This window comes from Phyllobates terribilis, unplaced genomic scaffold (genome assembly GCF_046119375.1).
Source record: "Phyllobates terribilis strain yellow unplaced genomic scaffold, ASM4611937v1 Scaffold_2__4_contigs__length_985480577, whole genome shotgun sequence".
Classification (NCBI taxonomy): domain Eukaryota; kingdom Metazoa; phylum Chordata; class Amphibia; order Anura; family Dendrobatidae; genus Phyllobates; species Phyllobates terribilis.
In genome coordinates, this window is record NW_027362762.1 from 949,963,121 (window position 1) to 949,984,253 (window position 21,133).

General features: G+C 44.2%; 1 protein-coding gene across 3 annotated transcripts in view; it reads right to left on the reverse strand.

Moving 5' to 3' along the window:
* Positions 1–1,961: 1,961 nt before the first annotated feature.
* Positions 1,962–21,133, reverse strand: part of LOC141239484 (nectin-1-like) — a 114,421-nt gene continuing 95,249 nt past the window's right edge. For 2 of the 3 annotated variants that reach the window (XM_073668541.1, XM_073668543.1), the window contains exons 8-12: positions 20,611–20,664; positions 16,821–16,877; positions 16,299–16,346; positions 14,082–14,135; positions 1,962–4,944 (exon numbers count right to left, since the gene is read on the reverse strand). In XM_073668541.1, the coding sequence (XP_073524642.1) occupies positions 4,896–4,944; positions 14,082–14,135; positions 16,299–16,346; positions 16,821–16,877; positions 20,611–20,664 (262 nt within the window). In that variant the 3' untranslated portion in view covers positions 1,962–4,895. The other variant, XM_073668542.1, reaches the window with a different exon arrangement.

The following is a 21,133-nucleotide window of genomic DNA, read 5'->3' on the forward strand; positions in this document are numbered from 1 at the left end:
GTGGGGGGAATGGGAGATGCACGGGGGGGGGATGAGAGATGCATCGGGGGGGTGAGCTGCACATGGGGGGGATGAGAGCTGCACATGGGGGGGTTATGTTTACATAACTTTGTTGCCTTATGAAGCGCAGGGGGGGGGCCCCCAAAAATTTCTTGCACAGGGGCCCACTACAGTCTGTGTCCGCCCCTGCATCACTGTATTATCTGTGGTGTTACACAGGACTGCAGGGGACATCTACTACATTATCTGTACTCAGAGTTATCACTGTGTTATTTGTGGTGTTACACAGGACTGCAGAGGACATCTACTACATTATCTGTACTCAGAGAGTCATCACTGTGTTATCTGTGGTGTTACATAGGACTGCAGGTGACATCTACTACATTATCTGTACTCAGAGAGTTATCACTGTGTTATCTGTGGTGTTACATAGGACTGCAGGTGACATCTACTACATTATCTGTACTCAGAGAGTCATCACTGTGTTATCTGTGGTGTTACACAGGACTGCAGAGGACATCTACTACATTATCTGTACTCAGAGAGTTATCACTGTGTTATCTGTGGTGTTACATAGGACTGCAGAGGACATCTACTACATTATCTGTACTCAGAGAGTTATCACTGTGTTATCTGTGGTGTTACATAGGACTGCAGGGGACATCTACTACATTATCTGTACTCAGAGAGTTATCACTGTGTTATCTGTGGTGTTACATAGGACTGCAGAGGACATCTACTACATTATCTGTACTCAGAGAGTGATCACTGTGTCATCTGTGGTGTTACATAGGACTGCAGAGGACATCTACTACATTATCTGTACTCAGAGAGTTATCACTGTGTTATCTGTGGTGTTACATAGGACTGCAGGTGACATCTACTACATTATCTGTACTCAGAGAGTTATCACTGTGTTATCTGTGGTGTTACATAGGACTGCAGAGGACATCTACTACATTATCTGTACTCAGAGAGTCATCACTGTGTTATCTGTGGTGTTACATAGGACTGCTGGTGACATCTATTACATTATCTGTACTCAGAGAGTCATCACTGTGTTATCTGTGGTGTTACATAGGACTGCAGGTGACATCTATTACATTATCTGTACTCAGAGAGTCATCACTGTGTTATCTGTGGTGTTACATAGGACTGCAAAGGACATCTCCTACATTATCTGTAGTCAGATTATCACTGTGATGTGGTGTTACACTAAACAAGTACAAAATACTCCCACTGATCATACTATTACTTGTCCCCTCGCCCAATACAATTATACCAAAGTCTCCATGGTCCAGTAAAATAATCACAGAACAGTCAAAAGGCAAAACCAGAGGGTTAAGAAAAATTAATCAGATACACAAACTTTATTTATCAGAAAATTCAATTGCAGTAATCCTACATAGTATAAATATTCACAATACATGAGCAAGCCAGACACATGAAGAAAGACCGCGACTATAAAATGGTCACGTACATAAATTATCCCCTACTAAAAAGACAAAAGCCTCCCCCCCTAGTACCAATACCAGACAATGCCATGAAAAATAAAGGAAACAAATAGCACATCACCAACACAGTATTACAATGGAATAAAATCCCCACAGAAAATATAATATAATGATTACCGGAAAGTTTATCAAAGTATATAATCAGGACAAAGAAAAGACACAAAATAGGTCAATAAAGAAAGGCTAGGGCTAGTGGCTAGGGCTAGGGCTAGGGCTAGGGGTTAGGGTTAAGGTTGGGGCTAGGGCTAGGGCTAGGGGTTAGGGTTAAGGCTAGTGGCTAGGGCTAGGGGTTAGGGTTAAGGTTGGGGCTAGTGGCTAGGGCTAGGGCTAGGGGTTAGGGTTAAGGTTGGGGCTAGTGGCTAGGGCTAGGGGTTGAGGTTAAGGTTGGGGCTAGGGCTAGGGGTTAGGGTTAAGGCTAGTGGCTAAGGCTAGGGGTTAGGGTTAAGGTTGGGGCTAGTGGCTAGGGCTAGGGTTAAGGTTGGGGCTAGTGGCTAGGGCTAGGGGTTGGGGTTAAGGTTGGGGCTAGTGGCTAGGGGTTAGGGTTAAGGTTGGGGCTAGTTGCTAGGGCTAGGGGTTAGGGTTAAGGTTGGGGCTAGGGCTAGGGGTTAGGGTTAAGGCTAGTGGCTAGGGCTAGGGGTTAGGGTTAAGGTTGGGGCTAGTGGCTAGGGGTTAGGGTTAAGGTTGGGGCTAGTGGCTAGGGCTAGGGGTTGGGGTTAAGGTTGGGGCTAGTGGCTAGGGGTTAGGGTTAAGGTTGGGGCTAGTGGCTAGGGCTAGGGGTTGGGGTTAAGGTTGGGGCTAGTGGCTAGGGGTTAGGGTTAAGGTTGGGGCTAGTGGCTAGGGCTAGGGGTTAGGGTTAAGGTTGGGGCTAGGGCTAGGGCTAGGGGTTAGGGTTAAGGTTGGGGCTTGGGCTAAGGCTGTGGCTAAACCTAGGGCTGGGGAGAGAGTTAGCGCTGAATCTATGTTTAGGGCAATGCAATTCCGCCATTGTTTTTTGGGTTTCTCTTTTACAGCGTTCATTGAGCTGTACACAGGTATTACAGGTATATCAAACTTGCATTGATTTTTTTTTTTTATTATTTAAGTGATGAGAAAAAAATAAAATAAATACATTTACATAATCCGGCGTAAGGAGACTTAGAGGCCATACAATGCTCCTCTGTATGTTAAAATATGCAAATAGCCTCTTCAGAGAGAAAGAGGACCTCTAGCACCAGCTATTGGGGGGCGGTAGCAAACCTAAAAATCAATATTTACCCTGTAATGAGACTTGCCTTCACTTAGGATAAGACGCCAAACCAGAAACTCCATTTGCAGACATATGGTGTTTCGGGGTTGACCCCCGTCCTCAGGATCAGCATTTGGACCCCTACCAATAATTGGTAAAGGTATTTAGTATGAAAGTACTTCAAGAGGTTAAACACAAAGTCGTCTGCTGTATTCATTAACCATGAATGCGCCTTATGTCTCCACTAATCACCGCTTATACCAAGCCCACCACTAATACACAGTGACCTGCTAGCGGACACGGAGAAACGCTACCTGTCCACGGATTTTGTTTATAGTATTTACTAAGAGTTTATTTTTACTTATTTTTGCTAAACATTTTGCTGTAATTTGACCTAATCCTAATATCGCCTTAAATAACAGAAGATAAGTGAAAAAAAAAATAAACAATATAACTGTAACAGATCCAGCCAGCGTAGTACCTGCTACATACTGTACATATGTGATGTAGTCAGTGCTCTCATTATAATGTACATAAATAATGACGCCAAACTGTGAACATAAATAACACTGCTATACTGTCCAAATAAGTAATTACATAATGTATAAAATAAAAAGCAAAACATAATAGAATAAGCACAGTAACTTTTTTATCTAGACCCATCCTCTAGTTCTTTGCCCCAGCCTGTTTAAAGGGGTTTTCCAGGAGTATACTATATGCTTTGAATAGCCCATAAATGTGTGATAAGTGGGTATCTGATCCTAGGGAGCTCTACTGATGAGCCTACCTGCCGTCAACCCCCGGTGCTTCTTCTAATTAGTAGGCCCAGTATGTCATCATCGCAGCATGACGCACACATGATGCTGGGCCTTCTAATTAGAAGAGGCACCGGAGATGGCAGCAGGTAGGGGGAGGCTACATACATGGGTGCTGAACAGGGTCCTGTGAATTTTTTTTGAGCAACTCAATGCGATTCCGATTATTTTTCCCCAATACATCATCAGAAAATACCCTTTTTTTCACATCTTTAATTTTTTTTCTCCTACTGTATATCTACATACATACTTGAAATATCCCAGTCTTCACATTGGACCTTGGATAAAAATGGCCGGCATTTCCTGTTTTCTATAGATCATATTAGCTTAGCTGTGTAGACTGGGGTTCCATGAGCAGAGTCATCTCAATGTCATTAGTTAAAGGGGAATATAGTTATATTGTAATGCCAGTATATACAGATCAGGACCCAGATGCAGTAGAGATGAGCGAATCAATTTCAGAAGAATTGAATTTGCCGTGAATTTTCCAAACCATTTGGATACACTAATGTAAATTTTTTTGGAAATTCACTTCTTGGCAGAAGTAGTAAAACGCTGGCTGCCCGGCAGCCATTTTACAAGATTATAGTGTGCTGAGATGGGTTACAATATGTATATATATATATATATATATACATATATATATATATATATGCATATATACGCTCACCTCTCCTTGGCACTCCTGTACCTGCCCCACCACTGCCGATCTTCCAAGCCGCGCTTCTTTCTTCAGTCTTTCTTCCGGTCGGGTCTTCGGTTCACAAGGCCCCACGTCATCATGTTGGATGTAGCGCAAGTCAATGATATGCATCGTGCCCCACATGACAGCGCGGGGTCTAGAGAATGACAGACCCTTCTGAAAGGAAGATAGAAGAATGAAGAGCTGTTCAGAGGACTGGCGGCGGTGGAACAGGTATGGTGAGGGTGAAGAGTGGTGATAATATATAGGATCCCGGCAGATTCAGTTTGCATCAGATTTATGAAATGTGAATGGATCTTTATGACAGTCACTCATCTCTAGTATGCAGACTTTCCTGGGGTCCGTCCTTCGCTCTGTGCATGCAGTCATGCAGGGGTCAACCACTTCTGCTCGCCGAGCTACAGGCTTCAGAGCAATTTTTTGAGCAGTCGGTGGGGTCTCTTGACTCGTACTATGAACAATCTGCAGGACGTGTAACAGGTACAAAGTTTGAAATGTTAGGACACTGTAACAGAGAACCATGGCGGCTCATCGGTTAGGACTGATGGGGTCCTGGGATCATAGAACGACTTCATGGTTTCATCTTGTATTTTTTTTTTGTTTCACTTCATGTTCCAAAAACATCTCGATTTGGCTTCTTACGAAATGGACCCATTAGGGACAGGAAACTGTGCCCGCGAAAGCAATCTGCAGACAGTAATGCGGAATATGTGTCAGCCACGGGAAATAAATAAAATAAATATATAAAATAATGATAAATTATAGGTGGTTCCATGAATTGCTTTATGTTGGTCGCTGTGGGTTGTCAAAAACCTTTTTCTCCATGAGTTAGACTGAAGAAGAGTGTCTCAAAAAAGCTGACATTAGCTATAAGCAAGGCGGTAGTTGATAGGGGTGCAGAGACAGCGTTGTACCTAGGTCCTCCTTATGCAAGTGAAAGAAAGACAGTCGTTTTTTTATTCCTATCCCAATGTCAGGTTGTAATGTATGAAGCGAGATCAAGAGCCAGCAGCAAGCGGAACCGAGCTCTGCTCGCTGCTGTCAACCCTTTAACTGCTTTCTAAATCTCTGACAGTAGTATTTAAGGTATGCAGTCCTGGGGTGCTTTTTTTCTTGCACACATCGGTACCCCTCCACAGGGAGCCAATGGGCTACCAACTTGTCATGTTACCAGGGGGTCTGCAGAAGACCACTGTGCCTGCCATGAAGGTACTGCTTTGAAAACAAGCCTGTGACTTCATGCTTCGGAGGAGACTAACGTTCTCTACATACTGTAATACTATTACACAGTCCAAGTGATCAGATGATTGCAGGTTCAAGTCCCCAAAGGCGACAAAAAAAAAAAAGTATAAAATGTATTTAATAATATAAAAAAATTCAAATCACCCTTATCCATCTAAAAATAATAAAAACAAATATTAAAAAAGGAAACATATTTGGTATTGCTCCATTTGTAACAGTCCCATATCTCAAAATTTAAAATGCAAAAGTCCTAATGAATAGAAAAAAACTACAGAATGCAGATTTTTTTTCGACACAACTTCACCAAAAGAGGTAAAAAAAAAAAGACTGTATCCAGCCCAAAATGGTACCAACAAAAAAAAGACAGGGCTGAATTACATTTTTTTCCCGCAATTTTTGCCGCACTTAGAATTTTCCGTTGTTTAGTGCATTACATGGTAAAATTAATGGTGTCATTGAAAACTCCAACTCGTTCCACAACCAACAAGCCTCACACATCTATGTCGACAGAAAAATACAAAAAGTTATGGCTTTTGGGAGAAGAGAAGGAAAAAACTAAAGCGCAAAAAACTGAAAAATTGCCCAATCACGAAGGAGTTAATAAGCCATGCTTGGCGGGCAGTCGGCTTTGCTTCTGGGTCCAGCGGCTCTTGCTCATTCCCTATGGCACATGGCCCATATGGTCATTTCTCAAGATGCTTCTATTCTGTTTGGAAACAAAAGAATTGGAATATTGTAATGAAGTCCCCCTCTAGCAGGAAAAAAAATGAAGGAGGAAAGAATCAACAGGCAGGTAGTTACTAACTACCGTATTTTTCGGATTATATGACACACTTTTCTCCCCCCAAATTTGAGAGGAAAATGGTGGTGTGTCGTATCAGGGCTGGCTCCAGGTTTTCATGGGTCACGGCAGAAAGAGTCTCAGTGGGCCCCGTTACACATAATACAATTCATAATGCACGGATACGGCAGAGAAATATAGGTATACAACACAGGGCCCAGTCAGTCCCCTCATCCTTCACATACGCAAACATGCGCACACACACACACAGTACGCAGACATGCACACACACACAGTACGCAGACATGCACACACATACAGCACGCAGACATGCACACACATACAGTACGCAGACATGCACACACATACAGTACGCAGACATGCACACACACACAGCACGCAGACATGCACACACACAGTACGCAGACATGCACACACAGAGCACGCAGACATGCACACACACACAGCACGCAGACATGCACACACACACAGCACGCAGACATGCACACACACAGTACGCAGACAAGCACACACACAGTACGCAGACATGCACACACATACAGCACGCAGACATGCACACACATACAGTACGCAGACATGCACACACATACAGTACGCAGACATGCACACACACACAGCACGCAGACATGCACACACACACAGTACGCAGACATGCACACACATACAGCACGCAGACATGCACACACATACAGTACGCAGACATGCACACACATACAGTACGCAGACATGCACACACACACAGCACGCAGACATGCACACACACAGTACGCAGACATGCACACACATACAGCACGCAGACATGCACACACATACAGTACGCAGACATGCACACACACACAGTACGCAGACATGCACACACACACAGCACGCAGACATGCACACACATACAGCACGCAGACATGCACACACATACAGTACGCAGACATGCACACACACACAGCACGCAGACATGCACACACACAGTACGCAGACATGCACACACACACAGCACGCAGACATGCACACACACAGTACGCAGACATGCACACACACACAGTACGCAGACATGCACACACATACAGCACGCAGACATGCACACACATACAGTACGCAGACATGCACACACACACAGTACGCAGACATGCACACACACACAGTACGCAGACATGCACACACATACAGTACGCAGACATGCACACACATACAGTACGCAGACATGCACACACATACAGTACGCAGACATGCACACACACACAGTACGCAGACATGCACACACACACAGTACGCAGACATGCACACACACAGTACGCAGACATGCACACACATACAGTACGCAGACATGCACACACATACAGTACGCAGACATGCACACATATACAGTACGCAGACATGCACACACACAGTACGCAGACATGCACACACACAGTACGCAGACATGCACACACATACAGTACGCAGACATGCACACACATACAGTACGCAGACATGCACACACACACAGTACGCAGACATGCACACACATACAGTACGCAGACAAGCACACACACACAGTACGCAGACAAGCACACACATACAGTACGCAGACATGCACACACATACAGTACGCAGACATGCACACACATACAGTACGCAGACATGCACACACATACAGTACGCAGACATGCACACACACACAGTACGCAGACATGCACACACACACAGTATACAGACATACACACACACACAGTAAGCAGACATGCACACACATACAGTACGCAGACATGCACACACATACAGTACGCAGACATGCACACACATACAGTACGCAGACAAGCACACACATACAGTACGCAGACATGCACACACATACAGTACGCAGACATGCACACACACACAGTACGCAGACATGCACACACATACAGTACACAGACATGCACACACATACAGTACGCAGACATGCACACACATACAGTACGCAGACATGCACACACACACAGTACGCAGACATGCACACACACACAGTACGCAGACATGCACACACATACAGTACACAGACATGCACACACACACAGTACGCAGACATGCACACACACACAGTACGCAGACATGCACACACATACAGTACGCAGACATGCACACACATACAGTACACAGACATGCACACACATACAGTACGCAGACATGCACACACACACAGTACGCAGACATGCACACACACAGTAAGCAGACATGCACACACATACAGTACGCAGACATGCACACACACACAGTACGCAGACATGCACACACATACAGTACGCAGACATGCACACACACACAGTACGCAGACATGCACACACACACAGTACGCAGACATGCACACACATACAGTACGCAGACATGCACACACACAGTACGCAGACATGCACACACATACAGTACACAGACATGCACATACATACAGTACGCAGACATACACATACAGTACGCAGACCAGCACACACATACAGTACGCAGACATACACATACAGTACGCAGACATGCACACACATACAGTACACAGACATGCACACACATACAGTACGCAGACATGCACACACATACAGTACGCAGACATGCACACACACACAGTACGCAGACATGCACACACACACAGTACGCAGACATGCACACACATACAGTACACAGACATGCACACACACACAGTACGCAGACATGCACACACACACAGTACGCAGACATGCACACATACAGTACGCAGACATGTACACACATACAGTACACAGACATGCACACACATACAGTACGCAGACATGCACACACACACAGTACGCAGACATGCACACACATACAGTACGCAGACATGCACACACATACAGTACGCAGACATGCACACACACACAGTACGCAGACATGCACACACACAGTAAGCAGACATGCACACACATACAGTACGCAGACATGCACACACACACAGTACGCAGACATGCACACACATACAGTACGCAGACATGCACACACACACAGTACGCAGACATGCACACACACACAGTACGCAGACATGCACACACATACAGTACGCAGACATGCACACACACAGTACGCAGACATGCACACACATACAGTACACAGACATGCACATACATACAGTACGCAGACATACACATACAGTACGCAGACCAGCACACACATACAGTACGCAGACATACACATACAGTACGCAGACATGCACACACATACAGTACACAGACATGCACACACATACAGTACGTAGACATGCACACACACAGTACGCAGACATGCACACACACAGTACGCAGACATGCACACACACACAGTACGCAGACATGCACACACACACAGTACGCAGACATGCACATACATACAGTACGCAGACATACACATACAGTACGCAGACCAGCACACACATACAGTACGCAGACATACACATACAGTACGCAGACATGCACACACATACAGTACACAGACATGCACACACACATACAGAATGCAGACAAGCACACACACAGTACGCAGACATGCACACACACACAGTACGCAGACAAGCACACACACACAGTACGCAGACATGCACACACACAGTACGCAGACATGCACACACACACAGTACGCAGACAAGCACACACACAGTACGCAGACATGCACACACACACAGTACGCAGACATGCACACACATACAGTACACAGACATGCACACACATACAGTACGCAGACATGCACACACATACAGTACGCAGACAATGCACACACATACAGTACGCAGACATGCACACACATACAGTACGCAGACATGCACACACATACAGTACACAGACATGCACATACATACAGTACGCAGACATACACATACAGTACGCAGACCAGCACACACATACAGTACGCAGACATACACATACAGTACGCAGACATGCACACACATACAGTACACAGACATGCACACACATACAGTACGTAGACATGCACACACACAGTACGCAGACATGCACACACACAGTACGCAGACATGCACACACACACAGTACGCAGACATGCACACACACACAGTACGCAGACATGCACATACATACAGTACGCAGACATACACATACAGTACGCAGACCAGCACACACATACAGTACGCAGACATACACATACAGTACGCAGACATGCACACACATACAGTACACAGACATGCACACACACATACAGAATGCAGACAAGCACACACACAGTACGCAGACATGCACACACACACAGTACGCAGACAAGCACACACACACAGTACGCAGACAATGCACACACACACAGTACGCAGACATGCACACACACAGTACGCAGACATGCACACACACACAGTACGCAGACAAGCACATACACAGTATGCAGACATGCACACACACACAGTACGCAGACATGCACACACATACAGTACGCAGACATGCACACACATACAGTACGCAGACAATGCACACACACACAGTACGCAGACATGCACACACATACAGTACGCAGACATGCACACACATACAGTACGCAGACATGCACACACATACAGTACGCAGACAATGCACACACATACAGTACGCAGACAAGCACACACACAGTACGCAGACATGCACACACACACAGTACGCAGACATGCACACACATACAGTACGCAGACAATGCACACACATACAGTACGCAGACAAGCACACACACAGTACGCAGACATGCACACACATACAGTACGCAGACATGCACACACACACAGTACGCAGACATGCACACACATACAGTACGCAGACAATGCACACACATACAGTACGCAGACAAGCACACACACAGTACGCAGACATGCACACACACACACAGTACGCAGACATGCACACACATACAGTACGCAGACATGCACACACATACAGTACGCAGACATGCACACACATACAGTACGCAGACATGCACACACATACAGTACGCAGACAAGCACACATATACAGTACGCAGACATGCACACACACAGTACGCAGACATGCACACACACAGTACGCAGACATGCGCACACACACAGTACGCAGACATGAACACACATGCAGTACGCAGACAAGCACACATACAGTACGCAGACATGCACACACACACAGTATGCAGACATGCACACACATACAGTACACAGACATGCACACACACACAGTACGCAAACATGCACACACACAGTACGTAGACATGCACACACACAGTATGCAGACATGCACACACACAGTACGCAGACATGCACACACATACAGTACGCAGATATGCACACTCATACAGTACGCAGACACGCACACACACACAGTACGCAGACATGCACACACACACAGTAAGCAGACATGCACACATACACAGTACGCAGACATGCACACATACAGTAAGCAGACATGCACACACACAGTACGCAGACATGCACACATACAGTACGCAGACATGCACACACATACAGTACACAGACATGCACATACATACAGTACGCAGACATGCACACACACAGTACGCAGACATGCACACATACAGTACGCAGACATGCACACACACACAGTACGCAGACATGCACACACACACAGTACGCAGACATGCACACACACACAGTAAGCAGACATGCACACACACACAGTAAGCAGACATGCACACATACACAGTACGCAGACATGCACACATACAGTAAGCAGACATGCACACACACAGTACGCAGACATGCACACATACAGTACGCAGACATGCACACACATACAGTACGCAGACATGCACACACACACAGTACGCAGACATGCACACACACACAGTACGCAGACATGCACACACATACAGTACGCAGACATGCACACACATACAGTACGCAGACATGCACACACATACAGTACACAGACATGCACATACATACAGTACGCAGACATACACATACAGTACGCAGACCAGCACACACATACAGTACGCAGACATACACATACAGTACGCAGACATGCACACACATACAGTACACAGACATGCACACACATACAGTACGTAGACATGCACACACACAGTACGCAGACATGCACACACACAGTACGCAGACATGCACACACACACAGTACGCAGACATGCACACACACACAGTACGCAGACATGCACATACATACAGTACGCAGACATACACATACAGTACGCAGACCAGCACACACATACAGTACGCAGACATACACATACAGTACGCAGACATGCACACACATACAGTACACAGACATGCACACACACATACAGAATGCAGACAAGCACACACACAGTACGCAGACATGCACACACACACAGTACGCAGACAAGCACACACACACAGTACGCAGACAATGCACACACACAGTACTCAGACATGCACACACACACAGTACGCAGACAAGCACACACACAGTACGCAGACATGCACACACACACAGTACGCAGACATGCACACACATACAGTACGTAGACATGCACACACATACAGTACGCAGACATGCACACACATACAGTACGCAGACAATGCACACACATACAGTACGCAGACAAGCACACACACAGTACGCAGACATGCACACACACACAGTACGCAGACATGCACACACATACAGTACGCAGACAATGCACACACATACAGTACGCAGACAAGCACACACACAGTACGCAGACATGCACACACATACAGTACGCAGACATGCACACACAGTACGCAGACATGCACACACATACAGTACGCAGACAATGCACACACATACAGTACGCAGACAAGCACACACACAGTACGCAGACATGCACACACATACAGTACGCAGACAATGCACACACATACAGTACGCAGACAAGCACACACACAGTACGCAGACATGCACACACACACAGTACGCAGACATGCACACACATACAGTACGCAGACATGCACACACATACAGTACGCAGACATGCACACACATACAGTACGCAGACATGCACACACATACAGTACGCAGACAAGCACACATATACAGTACGCAGACATGCACATACACAGTACGCAGACATGCGCACACACACAGTACGCAGACATGAACACACATGCAGTACGCAGACAAGCACACATACAGTACGCAGACATGCACACATACAGTACGCAGACATGCACACACACACAGTATGCAGACATGCACACACACAGTACGTAGACATGCACACACACAGTACGCAGACATGCACACACACAGTACGCAGACATGCACACACATACAGTACGCAGATATGCACACTCATACAGTACGCAGACACACACACAGTATGCAGACATGCACACACATACAGTACATACACATACAGTACATACACATACAGTACGCAGACATGCACACACATACAGTACGCAGACAAGCACACACATACATTACGCAGATATGCACACACATACAGTACGCAGACATGCACACATATTCAGTACGCAGACCAGCACACATACAGTACGCAGACATGCACACACATACAGTACGCAGACATGCACACACATACAGTACGCAGACATGCACACACATACAGTACGCAGACATGCACACACACAGTACGCAGACATGCACACATACAGTACGCAGACATGCACACACATACAGTATGAATGTGATGTGAATGACAGCTGGGGATTTCTAGTATCACTAAGGTAAAAATATGTATTCCTCCACCACTAGGGGGAGCTTACTGCATACTGATTTATTGCATTCAGTGGGAGTTGTTTAAATCTCAATAGTGAGCTCCCCCTACTGGCAGCTGAAAGTAGGCAAATTTTTACCATTTAACTGGATTGTGTCTGAGAATTTGGAGAATTTGCATGACAGCAATAATAACATTTTCTCACCTTTCAGATTCTTCACCACTGTCTTCCTTACTTGTTATTTCTATATTCGCTACCCTTTCAAGAAAAAATAAATGTATTAGAAAGTTTACTTCTTTTCGGTATTAGGAAATTAACAGACTAAAAACTGCATGATAAATTAAGTTTCCATTTTATCATTCTAAAACAGAGGTGGGGAATCTCTGGTCCTTGGGTCGTTTATGGCCCACAGCACCATTACCTCCTGCCGTGCATGCTATGTGATGTATATACAGCAGTCTCAATGTATCCTATGAGATGTATAGACAGCAGTCTCAATGTATCCTATGAGTGAATAGACAGCAGTCTCAATGTGTCCTATGACATTTATAGACAGCAGTCTCAATGTATCCTATGAGATGTACATACAGCAGTCTCAATGTATCATATGAGATGTATATACAGCAGTCTCAGAGTATCCTATATGATTTATATACAGCAGTCTCATTCTCCTCTAACGTATAGTTTACCCCCTGTTAATTACCCCTATGCAAGGAGATCAGGCGGTGTGTGTGAGACAATATGTAACCACATACAGTTATATGAAAAAGTTTGGGCACCCCTATTAATCTTAAGCTTAATGTTTTATAAAAATTGGTGTTTTTGCAACAGCTATTTCAGTTTGATATATGTAATAACTGTTGGACACAGTAATGTTTCTGCCTTGAAATGAGGTTTATTGTACTAACAGAAAATGTGCAATCTGCATTCAAACAAAATTTGACAGGTGCATAAGTATGGGCACCCTTATCATTTTCTTGTTTTAAATACTCCTACCTACTTTTTACTGACTTACTAAAGCACTTTTTTGGTTTTGTAACATCATTGAGCTTTGAACTTCATAGCCAGGTGTATGCAATCATGAGAAAAGCTACTTAAAGTGTACACTTGCAAGTTGTTCTCCTGTTTGAATCTCCTCTGAAGAGTGGCATCATGGGCTCTTCAAAACAACTGTCAAATGATCTGAAAACAAAGATTATTCAACATAGTTGTTCAGGGGAAGGATACAAAAAGCTGTCTCAGAGATTTAACCTGTCAGTTTCCACTGTGCGGAACATAGTAAGGAAATGGAAGAACACAGGGACAGTTCTTGTTAAGGCCAGAAGTGGCAGGCCAAGAAAACATCAGAAAGGCAGAGAAGAAGAATGGTGAGATCAGTCAAGGACAATCCTCAGACCACCTCCAGAGAGCTGCAGCATCAACTTGCTGCAGATGGTGTCACTGTGCATCGGTCAACTATACAATGCACTTTGCACAAGGAGAAGCTGTATGGGAGAGTGATGCGAAAGAAGCCGTTTCTGCAAGCACACCACAAACAGAGTCGGCTGAGGTATGCAAAAGCACATTTGGGGAAGCCAATTTCTTTTTGGAAGAAGGTCCTGTGGACTGATGAAACCAAGATTGAGTTGTTTGGTCATACAAAAAGGCGTTATGCATGGTGGCAAAAAAAACACAGCATTCCAAGAAAAACACTTGCTACCCACAGTAAAATTTGGTGGAGGTTCCATCATGCTTTGGGGCTGTGTGGCCAATGCCGGCACCGGGAATCTTGTTAAAGTTGAGGGACGCATGGATTCCACTCAGTATCAGCAGATTCTTGAATGTTCAAGAATCAGTGATAAAGTTGAAGTTACTCAGGGGATGGATCTTTCAGCAAGACAATGATCCAAAACACCGCTCCAAATCTACTCAGGCATTCATGCAGAGGAACAATTACAATGTTCTGGAATGGCCATCCCAGCCCCCAGACCTGAATATCATTGAACATCTGTGGGATCATTTGAAGAGGGCTGTCCATGCTCGGCGACCATCAAACTTAACTGAACTGGAATTGTTTTGTAAAGAGGAATGGTCAAAAATACCTTCATCCAGGATCCAGGAACTCATTAAAAGCTACAGGAAGCGACTAGAGGCTGTTATTTTTGCAAAAGGAGGATCTACTAAATATTAATGTCACTTTTCTGGTGAGGTGCCCATACTTATGCACCTGTCAAATTTTGTTTGAATGCAGATTGCACATTTTCTGTTAGTACAATAAACCTCATTTCAAGGCAGAAACATTACTGTATCCAACAGTTATTACATATATCAAACTGAAATAGCTGTTGCAAAAACACCAATTTTTATAAAACATTAAGCTTAAGATTAATAGGGGTGCCCAAACTTTTTCATATTACTGTATTAATCCTAATTTTTACTTACCATTCAGAGTCTTCAATTTTTGTCTTAAGTCTTCTTTTGCTTTGTTTCCTTTATAAAAAAAAATATATGCATACATTTAGAAATTATTTGTGCACCTGGAGGAAAACCTCACATATTAAAGAGGGGTCACAAAGAAATCATAACAGTCGTGAAAAAAATTAAATATATTCTTTGCTCACAACTCAGTTTGATATACCGTTTTTATATAGTGTTAGGAAACACTGTATTAAAGGTGCATCATCATTATTCATCAATCCAACTCTAATCATTTAACTGTAATGTGTTGTGAATAACAGGCGGTGATTTCTGGTATCATGAAGGTCAATGATACAAATTCACTCTTCCACCAAGTCAAGGTTACAGCATTTTGATTTATTATTGCATTCAATGGGAGTTGTATAAATCTAAATAGAGTGATCTCCCTCTAGTGGCAGCTGAAAGCAGGCACATTTTTACCCTTTAACTGCATTGGGTCTGAGAAATTGGAAAATCTGTATCATAGCAACACTAATATTTTCTCACCTTTCAGATTCTTCATCAGTATCTTCCAAAGTTGCTTTTTTTTCTATACTCAGTACCCTTTTAAAGAAAAAAATTAGAAAGTTTCTATACATGATATATTCAGCAGTTTCAGTGTACCCTTTGTGATGTATATACAGCAGTCTCGGTGTCTCCTATGTGATGTTTACAGCAGTCTCGGTGTATCCTTTCTGATGTATACACAGCAGTTTCAGTGTGTTCTATGTGATGTGTATCCTATGTGATGTGTATACAGCAGTCTCGATGTCTCCTATGTGATGTATACAACAGTCTCAGTGTATCGTATCTGATGTACAAACAGCATCTTCAGTGTCTCCTGTGTGATGTATATCCTGCAGTCTCGGTGTCTCCTATGTGATGTATGTAGCAGTTGCAGTGTCTCCTACCTGATGTATATACAGCAGTTTCAGTGTATCCTATGTGATGTATATATACAGCTATGTGATATATATATATATATATATATATATATATATACAGCTATGCCATGTAAACAACATGTTGTATCATATGTGATGTAAATACAGCAATCTCAGTGTCTCCTATATGATGTTTATACAGCAGTCTCTGACTCATATGAGATGCAAACAGCAGTTCTGATGTATCATATGTGAAGTATATACAGGAGTCTCTGTTTCTCCTATGTGATGTATACAGCAGTCTCAGTATCTCCTATGTGATGTATACAGCAGTCTCGGTGTCTCCTACGTGATGTTTATACAGCAGTCTCAATGTCTCCTATGTGATGTATATACAGCAGTCTCAGTGTCTCCAATGTGCTGTATATACAGCAGTCTCATTGTCCGCTATACCATGTAAACAGCAATTTTGGTGTATCATATGTGATGTATACAGCAGTCTCAGTGTCGCTTATGTGATGCATACAGCAGACTTCCTACCGCCTGAGTTCTATAAATGTTACATGAGCAGTGACGAATTTCCCACTTTCCGGAGACATGTAGTGTAACATACATCTGTGTTCAAGACAATTTACTACCATGATCAGTTATTTTCAAAATGTATCATTGCAAAGAGTCGACTGAGTCGTAGACTGATGCAAACCTGTTAAAAAAAGTATTAACAATATCATCAATATCACCTAATATCACACACCCCACCAAAGTAAAGCAGCTCCAACTGTTACATTAGGGTGCGGGGTTATTAAATGTTTGACCTCTCTCCTGAAGAGTGTCAGCTCTTATGTGCAGGGACCTCTTCCTTGTAGTGTCAGCTCTTATGGGCAGGGTTCTCTCTCCTGTAGAGTGTCAGCTCTTATGGGCAGGGTCCTCTCTCCTGTAGAGTGTCAGCTTTTATGGGCAGGGTCCTCTCTCCTGTAGAGTGTCAGCTCTTATGGGTAGGGATCTCTCTCGTGTAGAGTGTCAGCTCTTATGAGCAGGGTCCTCTCTCTCCTGTAGAGTGTCCGCTCTTATGTGCAGGGTCCTCTCTCCTGTAGAGTGTCAGCTCTTATGGGCAGGGTTCTCTCTCTCCTGTAGAGTGTCAGCTCTTATGTGCAGGGTCCTCTCTCCTGTAGAGTGTCAGCTCTTATGTGCAGGGTCCTCTCTCCTGTAGAGTTTCAGCTCTTATGTGCAGGGACCTCTCTGCTGTAGAGTGTCAGCTCTTATGGGCAGGATCCTATCTCTTGTAGAGTGTCAGCTCTTATGTGCAGGGTCCTCTCTCCTGCAGAGTGTCAGCTCTTATGTGCAGGCTCCTCTCTCTTGTAGAGTGTCTGCTCTTATGGGCAGGGTCCTCTCTCCTGTAGAGTGTCAGCTCTTATGTCCAGGGTCCTCTCTTTTGTAGAGTGTCAGCTCTTATGGGCAGGGTCCTCTCTCATGTAGAGTGTCAGCTCTTATGTGCAGGGTTCTCTCTCCTGTAGAGTGTCAGCACGTATGTGCAGGGTCCTCTCTCTTGTAGAGTGTCAGCTCTTATGTGCAGGGTCCTTTATTTTGTAGAGTGTCAGCTCTTATGTGCAGGGTTCTCTCTCCTGTAGAGTGTCAGCTCTTATGTGCAGGGTCCTCTCTCATGTAGAGTGTCAGCTCTTATGTGCAGGGTTCTCTCTCCTGTAGAGTGTCAGCTCTTATGGGCAGGGTTCTCTCTCCTGTAGAGTGTCAGCTCTTATAGGCAGGGTCCTCTCTGCTGTAGAGTGTCAGCTCTTATGTGCAGGGTCCTCTCTCTCTTGTAGAGTGTCAGCTCTTATGTGCAGGGTTCTCTCTCCTGTAGAGTGTCAGCTCTTATGTGCAGGGTTCTCTCTCCTGTAGAGTGTCAGCTTTTATGTGCAGGGTCCTCTCTCCTGTAGAGTGTCAGCTCTTATGTGCAGGGTTCTCTCTCCTGTAGAGTGTCAGCTCTTATGTTCAGGGCCCTCTCTCCTGCAGAGTGTCAGCTCTTATGTGCAGGGTTCTCTCTCCTGTAGAGTGTCAGCTCTTATGGGCAGGGTTCTCTCTCCTGTAGAGTGTCAGCTCTTATGTGCAGGGTCCTCTCTCCTGTAGAGTGTAAGCTCTTATGTGCAGGGTTCTCTCTCCTGTAGAGTGTCAGCTCTTATGTGCAGGGTTCTCTCTCCTGTAGAGTGTCAACTCTTATGGGCAGGGTTCTCTCTCCTGTAGAGTGTCAGCTCTTATGGGCAGGGTTCTCTCTCTTGTAGAGTGTCAGCTCTTATGTGCAGGGTTCTCTCACCTGTAGAGTGTCAGCTCTTATGTGCAGGGTCCTCTCTCTTGTAGAGGGTCAGGTCTTATGTGTAGGGTCCTCTCTCCTGCAGAGTGTCAGCTCTTATGGGCAGGATCATCTCTATTGCAGGACCTAAGCCTTGTAGAGCCATTTCATACCAGCCCAGTTGCCTATGAACCACCACTCTACCTTCATGTTGCTACTTTGAGTGTAGAGACCAGGATCAGGTATCGGGTCTACATAGGAGTCAGTGTGGCTGGGAGTCCGGTATCGTGCAGCTCTGGGTGTTAGAAGGGTGAAGTTTGATCAGTATTACTGGGTGTGAATAAATGAACGGCTGAAGTGGTCCCTGCAATTAGGACATGATACACCTTCACCCCAGTACCCTGTTGCGTGGCCTCCTTACATATCTTTAGTGAGTGGCTGTAACATGATTTGAACAGGACATTATTATGTCTTTTTCTGCAGAGCTGAGCCATCACCTTATAAATGGGGCAGCAACACTAATAGTGAGCCTCAGGCTAAATGGCCTCCAATCATCCTAAATGCCTTCCGTATACAATTATAAGTGTATAAATGTGTGCTTAAGATCAAAATATCAGAAATAAAAGTCCCCAAATTAATTATTTTTTTATTTAAAAATTACTGGAAAACATCATCACTACTTTTAAGAGAGGGGCAATTAAGACATTATAATAGATCTAAAAATATATATATTTTGTTTGATCGCATTGCAGTTTGATGTATCACTTGTAATTCAATTAAAAAAAAAAAAAATCAACATTTTAGAGGTATAACGTTACCCATATATTAACGGTGAATGATAATCATTCATGCGTCTAACTCAATACATTCACTAGTCAGTGAGCTGGTGTGAATGACAGCCGGGGATTTCTAGCATCATGAAGGCTAGAGATTCATATTCATGCCTCCACCACTAGGGAGAACTTGCAGCATACTGATTTATTATTGCGTTCAACTGGAGTTGTATAAATCTGAGTACAGTGAGCTCCCCCTAGTGGCAGCTGCAAGCAGGAAAAATCATTACCCTTTAACTGGATTATGTCTGAGAATTTGGAAAATCTTTATCAAAACAATACTAACATATTCTCACCGTTCAGAATCTTGTATGACTCCCAAATTTGTTGTTTCTTCTCTGCTTGGTTCCCTTTAAAAGAAAAAGAAAATGTATAATTTTAGAGAGTTTATTTTTCAGTATCAGGAAATTCCCAGACTAAAAATAAAAACAAAGGCTAAATGACTTACAGTCATGGCCGAAAGTGTTGGCACCCTTGAAATTGTTCATTTTCTCCCAGACAATTATTGCAATTATAAATGTTTTGTTATACACATCTCTATTTCCTTTGTGTGTATTGGAACAACACAAAAAAAGAGGAAAAAAAAGGCAAATTGGACAATTTCACACAAAACCCCAAATATGGGCTGGACAAAATTGTTGGCACCCTCAACTTAATATTTGGTTGCACCCTTTAGGCTATATAACTGCAATCAATCGCTTCCTATAACCATCAACAAGCTTCTTACACCTCTCAGCTGGGATTTTGGACGACTCTTCTTTTACAAACTGCTCCAGGTCTCTCATGTGAAGACGTCTTCTCCCAACAGCAATTTTAAGA